The sequence below is a fragment of the Nelumbo lutea genome, chromosome 8 (assembly GCF_056320005.1).
Source record: "Nelumbo lutea isolate HS-2025 chromosome 8, American lotus-T2T, whole genome shotgun sequence".
NCBI classification, from domain to species: Eukaryota; Viridiplantae; Streptophyta; class Magnoliopsida; order Proteales; family Nelumbonaceae; genus Nelumbo; species Nelumbo lutea.
The window spans coordinates 26,824,631-26,837,286 of NC_142691.1; the positions used below are offsets into that span (position 1 = coordinate 26,824,631).

Sequence of the window (12,656 nt, forward strand, 5' to 3'; positions counted from 1 at the left end):
GGGCCCATTCCAAGTAGTTAGATCCATCAAACTTAACAGTTGTAATCTGAAAGGTGTTTTCAGTCATGTTACCTGAACCACCAGTCCCAAAAGCACCTTCCCCTTGGTTCTTGTACTCCATTCTAAGTTAAGAAGAGGCTTTAAACTACTATGATAAGAAAAAAACTGTATTTCAGGTTAAGAACAGCCGACCTAGGACAATGATTTTGCAGTTAGATAACAGTCAACTACTGTCTTGGGATTGATATCAATCCTGAGATTTTTTATCCGTACCTCTCTGAATGAATAACAAAGTGCTTTTGAGTATCAATCTCAAGAAAAGGTACTTACTTTATGAAGAAAAAAGCCTAGAAAACTTATTGCTACCTTCAGTCTTCAAACTTGATCAATCGATTACTGTCAACACCTTGAATCTTGACCAAAGAACCAAGGAAAAAAAAAAAATTGATCGGCACCTCCAATCTTGATCAAGAATCGATCTTGACCACTCAATTCTTGCCTGATTCTTCCTGATTACAAGAAGCTCTCTCCAATCTTAGACAGCTGCTAAAGCCTTTTTGCAACCTCCAAGAAACAGTCGAAATAAGGATCTTTTTGAACTTTCAGCCCTAAACAATTCTCATGTGGTCGGCTGAATTAAATCCACATGAAAAACCCTAGATCTAAGGCTCTAATACCAACTTGAAAGAAGAATTGTTTACTGTATTACAGGTTTGAAGAGAGAGAGAGAGAGAGAGAGAGAGAGAGTGAAAGAGTGAAGAGAGGAGAAAAGAAAGAACAGGTTCAGTGGTGAATGTTCTACTGCCCCATACACTCTTTTATTTATAGCTTTTAGGATCCTTACAAGAATAGGAAATAAACAAAAAAATAGAAACAATAAAGCTAGCCGGCTCAACTTAACAAAAATTAGAAACTACTAAAAAGAAGAAACAACTAGGTGAGTACGAAACCACACACACTAGAGCCTGAGTGTGGGTATGGAACCCCACACTCATGGCTAACCAACTATTTCTTCGAAATGAAAGCAATTCAGAAATTGCTTTCATGGAATTGCCTTTGCTAGATCCATGGTAGGAGAAATATATTCTTGACCTACTATAGGAAATGGGAAAATTAGGCCATGTTTGGCATCATTTCTGCTTATTTCTGTTCCTAAGAAATTCCTATTCCAGAACATTATCTTGTTTCTTTTCCTAAGAAACAAAGCACGTTTGGAAGAACATTCCTAAAAAACATGTTTCTATTCTATAGAAGCAGAAATGATGTTTGGATTGCATTATTTTTTAAGACCATTTTTTTGGACCAAATCACATGAACTCAAGTTTAGAAAGTCTTCAAACTGTCAAAGATATACATGATATTACTAACCAAATGCACATAATAAATTCTAACATTTTTTCCTAATTGAAGCAAACTGAGACATGATCAAAAAAGAAAATTATACGACTAGACTCAATAATCCCTGACTTACCAAGCTGACTCTAAGATCAATCGCCGATGAAACCACAGTTGTAAATACATTTCTCTACTCCACATGTTTGCTACTGAGGACCATTCGCACCAAATTTATAATATTTTATTGTTATCCAATGGCAATAAAACAACAGAAAGAAAAAAAAAGAAAAGAAAAGAAAGTTACTGAAGCATTTTTTTACATATTGTACATTGTTTTTAGCTTTCTAAATTTTTAATAGAACAAACATACATTTGGTACTTGGTGTTGGTTCAAAATCACCCATCCTCATTACCGCTTCAAAATCCAAAGTAATCATTCCTTAGCTCATAAATCAAAAGTAATAATTGCAGGAATGGAATTGAGAGACAAACAAAATTAGAGAGAGGGCGGTGAGAGCACAATGAGAGGTCTCCTGCGTTGCCCATCTGGAAGGCAGAGAAGATACGAATGGAAGGCAGGGATATTACTTTCTTGAAATCTGAACCATCTACTTTGGTTGGAAAGTCTCCCTGCGGCCAAAATCCAAATATGACCAGTGTAAGACATTTATTGGCAGCAGCCTGATAGGAAAATCATTCTTCCTGAGCTCCTCATGTGCACAAGATGATATGGAGTTGGGGTTTTCAGAATGATTTACAGAAGAAATGAAGAAGAAGACGATGAAAGGGAGTGATAGTGCGGCAATGGAAGAGGTGTCCGACGTCTTTATGTTGCAAAATTACCATGTTTCCCCTTTTCCCATGTGAAAACAAGGCATATGTGTTTGTAAATTTAAAATAACGATGTCGAACACACAGTTCTTTGGAAGCTTTTCTGAAATGAAGATATCATCATTTCTTAAAAACATGTTCTCGGATGCTTGTTTCGTTCCCAGAACAGAACATTTCTTGCTATTTTATCCATCCTAACATATTTCCATTTCAGAAAAACACGAGGAATGCAGGAAAATTCTTGAGGAACGATACCAAACGGGGCCTTAGTTTCCAAGCTATTTTTTACTTCAATGGAGCCAAGTTTGGAACCTGATGATATTAGTGGTGACAAGATTGAAGTTGTAGGGATGTTTTAGAGACTAGTGTGTAAATTTATTTACTCGTCTATCACCAAACTTAATATTGAACATGCTACTGGAGTCATTAGCCAATTCATACAATCTTCGTGTTAGTCATCTCAATGCTTTAAATCATATACTTGGCTACTTAAAAGGGTCGCAGAGAAAGGGGCTCCTGTTTGTATAATAATGGTCAAATGAAAATGGGGATTTATATTGATGCTGACTAGGCTAAATTTGTTTTAAATAGGAAGTCCACCCATTGTTGGTGGCAATCTAGTTACTCGGAGAAATAAGCAGCAGTCTATGGTATCAAGATCAAGTTGAAAATCTCAGATAGAGCCTTGGTGCATTAGACTATTGTGGTTGAAAACTATTTTGTTTGAACTTAGTCATCTTGTAATGGGTGGAATGAACTTATATTGTGATAAGAAAGTTGACATCAATATATAGCTAGAATGTTCATGCGAAACTCCCAAAGAAATTTATCTATCCTTTGTGGAGACAGGTGAACTGTTGACTGATGCGTTGACCATGGCTATGAGCAAAACTCAGCTGGAGAATGTTCATGGGAAATATTCATCCTCCAACTTGACGGGGGCTGTTGAGATATTGGAAATAATCCATGTTTTTACTATAGATCTGATTATACATAATCACATAAAGGCATTATTATAATTTTCCATGTCATTCTCTTCATATGCTTAAAGAAATGATGATGTGGTCATCTTCTTTTCTCCTCTCAAATTCTTTTTCTTCCTCTTTTATGCATCTCTATTTGCTTCTAAAATCGAGAACACACACTAGTCAATACAAATCAAGATCAAGTCAAAATCAATTCTATAGACAAAATATTCAGTTAAAATTTTAGGATGTTAATTGTTAATGGTATGTTAATGATCCCATTTCATCTTTGTTCATTGTTATTAATTAGGAACGAAGATTGCTAATTAAACATGTGTTTGAAATGCCTTTTTTCCGAGTTTTTGAAAAATTCAACTACTTTTGTCCTTGCATTTTCCTTAAAAGTTGATGGAAGTTTCTTTTAACTACTTGATTGTTGGCTTATTACAGGGAAGTCGGCCTCAATTAAATAATGACAAACCTCCATCATCTGGTAAGCATACTATTACCAATTAGCGTTCAATTCATACTTCTTCCTCCCAGGAAACTTAATGTTTCTTAATATTAACTGATCAAATCATGATTTTTTTTTCTTTTTTGCTTTTTGACTAAGTACTTTTATCTGGATGCTTCACACAGATGAAATTTTATGAGAACTTAATAGGTAAGAAGTTGCCTTACAAGAAAGTTTACATATATAACAATTAACAAGTAACCTTTTCCTAGCTTTTATCAGAATCATCCAGATTATGATCTTTGAAATCTTCAATAAATTTGACCACTCTAAAAAGAAGAAAAATAAAAACAAAGAATGGCAGTCCACATCCTTGTAAATTCTTGGGAATGATATGCACCAAAGTGAAAAATAGAAGGGATAGATAACCAATTGGGATATTGGAAAAAAAAATCATGTCTAGTTTGACTCCAAGAATAAAAATACAGTCAAAGAAATGTAGTACAAGAACCAATTGATTAGAGATATATTGTTTTATATGTTTTAATTTTAGAAAAAACTAATTTATTGTACATGTAAAATTATGTTTATATACATATAAGTATATTTATACATATATATGTAAAAGAAATTTATTGTGTTATTTATAAATAAAAGAACTCAATACTTTTCATCGTGTATTTTGAACATGGTATCATTCTTGAACATGCTTCGTCCACTATCATCAAGATTCTGATGGAAAGAGGATTTCAAATGTGCAGTAGATGAATTTTGTGCAAGGAAGAAACTGGTGCCACCCTTCACTTTGGGCCTATGGGGTTGGAAGGAGGATGACGCTGTTAGTAGAGATGTTAAGAGATTCCTCTACCAAGGTAGAAAATGTGGCGATCTCTTATGGGTGAGGGTAAATTCCCCTTGCTATTTAGGTGGGTCCTGGATGCTTGGATGGTAAGGGCAATCCAGATGGTGGTTCTTATAAATGATGTCTATGGTGGAGGGCATGGAGAAACAGGAAAGCCTTTGAAGAGAGAACCCATAAAGGGGTGTAACCAACACGTACTATGCAAGAATCCTCAGGAAAAAGGAAAATTTGTTTCTGGAGGATCTTGCTGGACACGTGGCGAAACCCCAATGGTGCTCCCTTGATAGTCAACATAAGGACAAAGATCCCCTTTCCTAATAGGAAATGTCTTCTTTTGGACCCTTCTCTTTACAGCCTTGGGATCCTCTCTATAAAAGGGAGAGGAGACAAACCGCAAGACACAGAATTCTGAGAATTCATCGACCGAAATCCTTTGACCCCCTCTTCCCCAGAAGACTAAGCCTACCTACAACCTTAACTCAAGACCAATCCCATCTTCGTCTTTCAAGGAGACCATCCCACATTGCCTCACCACCACACTTACAAGATTATTTGGTAGATCTTAGAATCATTTGCATTTTCAATGAGTTTAAGCTCTTCTTGAACCCATTCTATCATGCAGTTTTGACTCTTGACGCTTATAGGACAACTTCACAACATATTATTTTGTCTACAATCTTAGTTTCTTAGCTTCGTTTAATGATTTAGAACAATATAATAATTTAAAAAGGTGTGTCTACGCTTCTTTTATCATTTCATAAAATTCAATTCTATAGTTTTGCATATTTCACAATGTTTCCACCATTGTCTGTAATTTTTAAAATATTTTCAATACTAACATGTTTCCTATATTTGGATGATTTACATTTCCACTGACACTGACATTTTAAACCCTGTGAAAGACACAATAAGAAGGATAAAAGGTGACCAATCAATTAAGAGATTTAGTCAGTTTACTCGCAGGGAAAAAACTAAAGGAGAATTTGGGTACATATAACATGGAAGATAAAAGTGACATTAGAATCAAGAGACACATTACCAGTACCAGTGATAAAGTAGTACCATCAGCCAAGGTGACATTCTATGGCGTATGAGAAGGAGACAAGGACATAAATAAATCTGAAGATCCAATTATATGGTTTGAAGCTCCAGATTCTATTATCCAAGGTGTAGATTTAGAAAAAGAAACTAGACCATCTATACCAGATTTAGCAAGGGCGGCAAGTAGTACTGGAAGAAGAAGAAGAAGAAAGACGAAGCTTTTCATACTCCTCACATGTGATAATTACTAACTGCAACACCAACTGCAACCTGATTATCCCAAGTGGTTGGTGGCCATACAAGTCATGACAGAAACTAACAATATGTCCTTCATGGCCACATTGATTGCATTCACACACCTGCCCATGTCTACGTCCACTTCTGCTACCATCCCTAGCACTTCATCTCTCCCACCACCATGATCAGAGCCTCTTCCACATATTCCTCTACCAGCACAACCTCCTCTAGCTACAGCCACAAAATCTGGGTTTATTAGCAACCTAGATTTGTTCTCACTACTAGAAAGAGCCATAAGAAACAAATTTTCTAGTCGTTGCACACTCTCACAGACTGGTTTTCTTCTCACAATACCAAACACACTAATGATATTTCAGCAATCTACCTCCCAAACTCCATATGAATGCACAAAACAGAGATCATATCATTCAAGAATGGCTGGTCCAAAGAAACTCAATGAATCTGATTGTTGATCTCAAGAACCAATCAGCCAATCAAATGATTGCAACTTGCTGACCATCCTAACACTGAACAAATACCCTGTAGGCAAAAATCAAAACTGTAACCACACACAGGTTACTATAAACTCATCACTGTAACGTAAAAACAGCATATTTCATAGCGCAAACACTGCTAGGAATTTCTGCAAACACGACAGCTTCACAATAGCTTTGCCACCAACTATCTAGTGCTGTCCACCTCTCACAATTCAGGAAACATACAAAAACCGAATCACCACTTGTTATCGATCACTCATCATTTGTTACTAGTTTTCTAGATTCATAGCACCATCAGTCACTTGAAACACACAACTTTTCATTCAAGGGTTGCCGATCTCAAGAAAATCAATTAAGCTTCCCAACCCAGAATTCTGAATCCAGCCTGAACACTCAATCCCAACACCAATAACCTAAGAAATTCTCACTTGACATATTAACTTCTCCCTCTTTGAACTGCCAAGTAGAGGGGGCCTAAAGCACCACTTGAATCTCACCATCTGCTGCAAACTGAGGCATAGAAGCCTCTAAGCACTGGTCTGATCAGTCACAGCAACCCAGAAAATTTTTCTCCCATGTGTAGAGGCTGAGAACTCTAGGTGCAGGTAGAGGAAATACCTAAGATTGAACCAGGTATCAAACATGCTCTGATACCAAGAAAGTAACCTGGTATGATCTCAGGTGAACCAATAAATCAAGTGGGTTGACCAGAAAAACAGGAGAGTTCTCTCTTCGATCAACTGACGCCCAATTTGTTTTGTTATATAATAAAGACCAGAATTACAAGAGTGCCCTTGATTAAGAAAACTAATGACAGGTATCTCCTGCTGCCTATATTTCTAACAGTGCTGAACTAGTAGCCTAATATGGCCCATGATATATCACAGAATGCTTACCCACAACACAAGTAATTACATAATGTAAACTCTAATTTTTCTTTAAAGGTCATGCAACTTGTATATTGAGGGCATACCTTGTCCAACTCTACTATTACAAAGGCATTTAAACTGAAGATTCATGATTTTGAAGAGTTAATACTGCAGACATTTTGGTAAATCCACCTGATTTGCACTTAGCTGAGCCCAACACATTTTTTTGGAGAAGCGGAAACAAGTCAACTCATGAACACACATTGATTGCAAGAACCCTCCAAAGACGGGGTGTCCAGACAACATTGTAAAGAGGTCAAGGAATGAATGGTTATATAAAGATATAAGTAGCATATAAAATGGATTAAAGGATAACCAAAGCCAAACTTCTCATACAGTCATAGAAAAATGAAATATCATTACAACTTTGACTTTGAAAGATAGGTAATGGGTGGATGTTGTGAACACATTTGAAATAGGCTGTTGAATTTTAAGGAGCCTTTTGAGGTCCAAACCCTTATCTGAGGAAGAACTTTTTGGTGGATCTTGAATTCTCTCTGATGATGCTGCACCAAATGTGTGGCACATGAATACAATGTTGTTTCTTACATTCTATGCTTCTGTGCAAGGAGCTTCTATTATGGAAAGCAACTTGAAAAAAAAAATCTGACAGAGGAAGTTTGAAAATGCAAGTATTTGGAGCTTGGAATCTCACTAGCTGCTATTTGAAGGTAATTCAACTGGAAGGACTTGGGGCATTTCATCATTATTCGGTGGTAGTGAGTCCCGTATATCCTCTGGAGGTAGCTCATCTAGTAAATCCTTTGGTGAACCCATGCATGATGTTGTGCATTTACCTACAACAGTCCAATTGAGAGAGGTAATGGCTTAATTCATAGGTATTGCTTAGTTCGTGTCTGAGTTGATATATTTTCTTTATTGTGAAACACTAAATTTTCTACTTGCTTATGTTGTTTCAGCCCCCAGCCCTCTTAAGACCTTCAGGAGTTCATACGGAGCAACAAGAATTGGAAATAGTAGTGATTAAATTGCTTTTGAGATCTTACTATGATATTGTCAGGAAGAAGATTCAAGATTTTGTGCCAAAAGCTATAATGCATTTTCTGGTAACTTGTTATTGTCTTTTCTTTTCTCCATAGATAGTACCTCTTACTGGCACTACTCAGAAGATTCTCATCTGTTTCTTAGGGGTTCCATCTGAACTTTTCTTCTTGTCATGTGCCCTAGGTCAACCACACAAAGAGAAACCTTCTTAGCACCTTCATACAAAAACTGTACAGGTACAGTTTTCTCCAAGCACTCTTGGTAATCATAAATATTTCCAAGAATCTCTTTGACATGCAAATTATTGAAAGGACTACTTTAATTTCTTATGGAATGCCAGATAAACCACAAACCACCTGAAGTTGAGTATGTTTTAATCAATAAAATATGACTTATATCACTTGTGAACCAAAGTTCCAAGAAATTTCTGTATCCCTTAAACTTTCTTTGAGAACCAAAGCTCCAAGAAAATTGTCTTTATTTGGGATGGCTATGCAAGTGATTGATTTATTTTTCAAGTTAGAGAGAGAACAGATTCTAGGGTATTTATCCTTAAAGGCAACACCCCCCCAGCCAAACATCCTCCCAAAACTTCATCAGTCCCTATCTCCAATTCTGTAGAAAAAAGTTAAGTTGATTCTTATTTTATACATGTTCTCCATGCAATTTTGATTTCTATAATATGCTTGTTTGTGACGGGGTTAATTAGATATGTGACTTTTTCAAACAAATCTTACAATCATTTTCTGCTTTTATAGACCATATTTAGTTTGGTAGAGTTGAAGAATTATATATACTCAGGGTCGCTCGGTCCTCCATCATGTGGCCTCCAAGCCAACCACCAACTACTATGCACAGTTCGCACATTCGGAGGACGTGCCGCGTGTCTTCCGAATCGTGTGAGGTACTGAAGCGTGCGAATCTTCTTCAACTCCATTAGTAGTGTCTCCCATTAGATCTGGGTTAACTTGGACGAATCGGCTCCTCTCCACTCCTCTCCTCTCCTCTTCACAGACTCACGCTAGTGACAGTGCTGTTTGCATTGGAACTGTTGCCTCCATTCTTGACAATCTCATCGACCTTGTTATTCTCCATAGCTTCATCCGAGTCATAATTCAAACCCGACCCATCGACGCTCCCTTCTTCCACCTCATCATCCTCATTGTTCTTCCTCTTCTTCTCCTGCTCTTCCTCCAACTCACCCTTCCCCTTGTTTTCCTCAACACTAGCTGAAACACAACTTTCTGAACCCATCAAAACCGAATTGCCCGCCGCTGCAGCAGAGTTTTGCCGGAAAGCAGCTCTCTTCTGGAAAAGAGTGGGCTGTGCTCCAACAGGCGGGAAAATTTCCAGGGGCCTCAAAACCTTAGACCTATTCAGAAACAGATTATTAGCAGAACCTTCGAAACCTCCAAAACCAATCGAACTGAAACTGCCACTGACAGCACAGCCGTTCTTGGCCAAAGGCAGCAGTCTGGTACTGGGGAATTGCGAATTGGAACTCAGATCGGGAGTACTCATCTGACCATCTGTAGTCAAACCGTTAAATCCACTCAAGACACCGCTTCCCCTGTTTTGGCAAACAGGGGAGCCCAAACTCTGGGTCCTCTGTGACGGCGCGAGAAAGCCCGGGTCGCAGCCCAAATCGAAACCATTCTCAAAAGGGTTATTACAGACAACGTTGAGGAGCAAAGGCAAGCAAGATTTAGGAGGCAAGAACGACTATACTTGGGAGGAGTCGATGTTGAACACTGATGATGGAGTACATGAGGACGAAGAGTCCACCGGCTGCAACAGTAGGGTCTCTGCTGCAGAAGGGTTGGAAGAGAAAGCAATGTCTTTGATTTCTTGATGGCCTTGGTTGTTTGTCGCCGGTGATGATTGTGCAGTCGCCACCGCCGGGTGGATGGCTGCCATCCAAAACCATTAGGGTTAGGGTTAGTTTTCATGGAAGAAGAGATGCAAGGAAGATGAGATGCAAAAAACTCCATACCTGAGGTTGATCCGCCGCCGGTGATGATTGTTTGTCGCCGGCGGTGATGGTTGCGGCCGGCCGGATAGGAGAGAACGTGAGCCTGCGACAGGAGAGGAGAGAAGCCGATTCGTCCAGCTTAACCCAGATCTAACGGGAGACACTACTAACGGAGTTGATGAAGATTCGCACGCTTCAGCACCTCACACGATTTGGAGGACACGTGGCGCGTCCTCCGAATGCACGAACCGTGCCTGGACTGAAGCCAAACTAACTATATATAATTTGAAATACAATTACTCTAGGCCCCTATAAAGGATTTTTTTTTCTTGGTTCTGCCCCTATCCACATTCTCTTCCTGGAATTTCTATTTATTTATTTATTTTTTTGTCTACATTGCAGAGAGAATCTCTTTGAAGAGATGCTTCATGAGCAGGATGATATTGTTATCAAAAGAAAGCGTACTCGAGAAATGTTCCAGGTTCTTCAACAAGCCGTTCAGGTTAATAATTCAAAGCAACTTCGTTTAGTGATATGTACTCATTTGCTTGGCCCATCAAAACCTTGATATCAAGCCCTTTTCTTTGGTTGCAAGATAGGCCTTAGTCAAATTTCTTATGCTAAAATTATAAAGGAACAGGTATCCCTATATTTCAGATCTATCTCGTATGTGGTTTATAAGTAGATGCGTGCATGCATTTGTATGCATATACAAAATAGTTTGACTTTTAAAGCTGTTTTAGAGGACATCTACCTTTGTTTTCATTTAGGTTGTGTTTGCATCATAAACAGTAGTGAAAATGCTCCTTTTCTTTTTTTTTTTTTCCTTTTTGTTTTTTGGGGGTGGGGGTATTCCCAGATTTAGTTATCTGGATTCTGCTGTTTGTGTCCAGTTTTGTAATGCTCAGAATTCCGAGGTTAGTGGGCTCCAATGGTGTTTTCTAGGTTCCAATCATTTGAATTTTACTCACTTTTTTATTTTTCTTTTTTAATAGGGAATTTCTCAATGTCGTTATACTCTTGCTATCATGTTTTTTTTTTTTTTTTTTGCATTTCTCTTCATCATCATTTAACAAGAAACTGTTTGTCCATATCATTTTCTAGACACTAGAAGAAGTTGACAGTGAAGTGACATCTCGAAGTTCAATTTCAAGCTCAAGCATCGATACTGCCACTGGTTTGCCAAAGATTCAAGGCCTTTCCTCTCCTATCTACACAACCTCTAATAGCGATATCAGTTCGCACACACCATCTCTCAATAGTTTCAAATCCCACAGATTGCTTCACTCATGGGAATAGCCAATAACTTTCAAGCCTAATGGTTTATACCAGTATCCAGGTGGTGGTTGAGTATCCTGCAGTGGAATCATGGGTGGATATAAGTTACAAGGTTAATAAGGAGCCTGAACTGGAACTTAGGTTAGTCGTAAGGTTCTTTATGTAAATAATCCCTGTTGATTATTAGTCACCTAAGCGTACTTTTTTTTATTTTATATCGGTAGGCAGCTTTGATTGATAAGGAAAAAAAGAAAAGAAACAAAAAAACAGGAAAGAAAAATGCAATGCAAGTGTGAAGGTCGGTGTATTGTCGAAATGAACATCTCACGCTTCTCACCATATTTTGATATCAATAAAAAGTTCTACCGGGAAGCAGCACACCAGCTTTTTCTTAAAAAAATGTTCTACTGGGAAATCTATATCATATATATAGAACAGTTTATGCCACGTCATATGCTTTCTCTTTGCTCGAAACCCTTTTAAGTTTTCTCCTTTTTTGTATTTTTTATTTATTTCAAAGAATATTCACCCATGTTACTAATTAATTTCTCCTCAATCACCTCACTTATCATGTCACCTCTTAAATCTCCCCCCCCCCCTCCTCCTTCCAGCATTCTTACAATCTATCGGATATTGCTTTTAATCTTCTCCACATTTTCAAAGTATCAATTAATTAAATATCCATTACTAATTTAAGCTATTTATCCTTAGACAAAAAATAAAAGGGTTCAACAATGATATGGAAAAGATATGATATCCAAAAAACACTTGACCAATCAACTGGAATCATAAACTTGAAAGCGAATTAGGTGTTATTTATCAAAATTCATGGGTGGGTTTTGATTGGTCAAACCTCTTTTCATACCATATCTTTTCCATATCATAGATTTTCCCAAAATAAAGGAGAATTTTTAATGAAAATAAAATAAAAAATTTAGAGTGGCTTGATATATTTACTTAGCTTAATAACTTGATAAATATAATTATTTAATAACTTAATAAATAATTAGTAAACTTTTATCAATTTAAAATTGACTTAAAAATAATGGAAATTGATATAATTCTTTTAACAATTATTTATTAAGTTATTTAACAATTAGTAATAAAAATAAAAATTATTAATAATAATTAATATAATTCTTTTAACAATACATAACGCAAAAATAACCCTTAGGTTGGACTCTATCCAACGTGGCCTAATTGGTAATGTTATAAAGCTCCTTTTGCTTCAATTTCAGTAATATAGGATT

General features: G+C 37.1%; 1 protein-coding gene and 1 pseudogene across 7 annotated transcripts in view; one reads left to right on the top strand and one right to left on the bottom strand.

The window, feature by feature from the left end:
- LOC148843556 (dynamin-related protein 3A-like) overlaps positions 1–11,889 on the top strand; it is a 53,633-nt gene extending 41,744 nt beyond the window's left edge. For 2 of the 6 annotated variants that reach the window (XM_088959090.1, XM_088959092.1), the window contains 6 exons: positions 3,582–3,624; positions 7,823–7,971; positions 8,072–8,218; positions 8,340–8,392; positions 10,531–10,630; positions 11,233–11,889. In XM_088959090.1, the coding sequence (XP_088815216.1) occupies positions 3,582–3,624; positions 7,823–7,971; positions 8,072–8,218; positions 8,340–8,392; positions 10,531–10,630; positions 11,233–11,427 (687 nt within the window). In that variant the 3' untranslated portion in view covers positions 11,428–11,889. Of the gene's footprint in view, positions 1–3,581; positions 3,625–4,346; positions 4,458–7,784; positions 7,972–8,071; positions 8,219–8,339; positions 8,393–10,530; positions 10,631–11,232 lie in introns of all 6 variants that reach the window. The other 4 variants (XR_016103597.1, XR_016103598.1, XR_016103599.1 and 1 more) reach the window with 4 other exon arrangements.
- LOC148843557 (transcription factor ICE1-like) lies at positions 9,033–10,267 on the bottom strand (annotated as a pseudogene). The gene is made up of 2 exons (XR_016103267.1): positions 10,150–10,267; positions 9,033–10,066 (listed from the first exon to the last, which is right to left on the bottom strand). The product of XR_016103267.1 is annotated as a transcription factor ICE1-like (transcript).
- Positions 11,890–12,656: the final 767 nt, after the last annotated feature.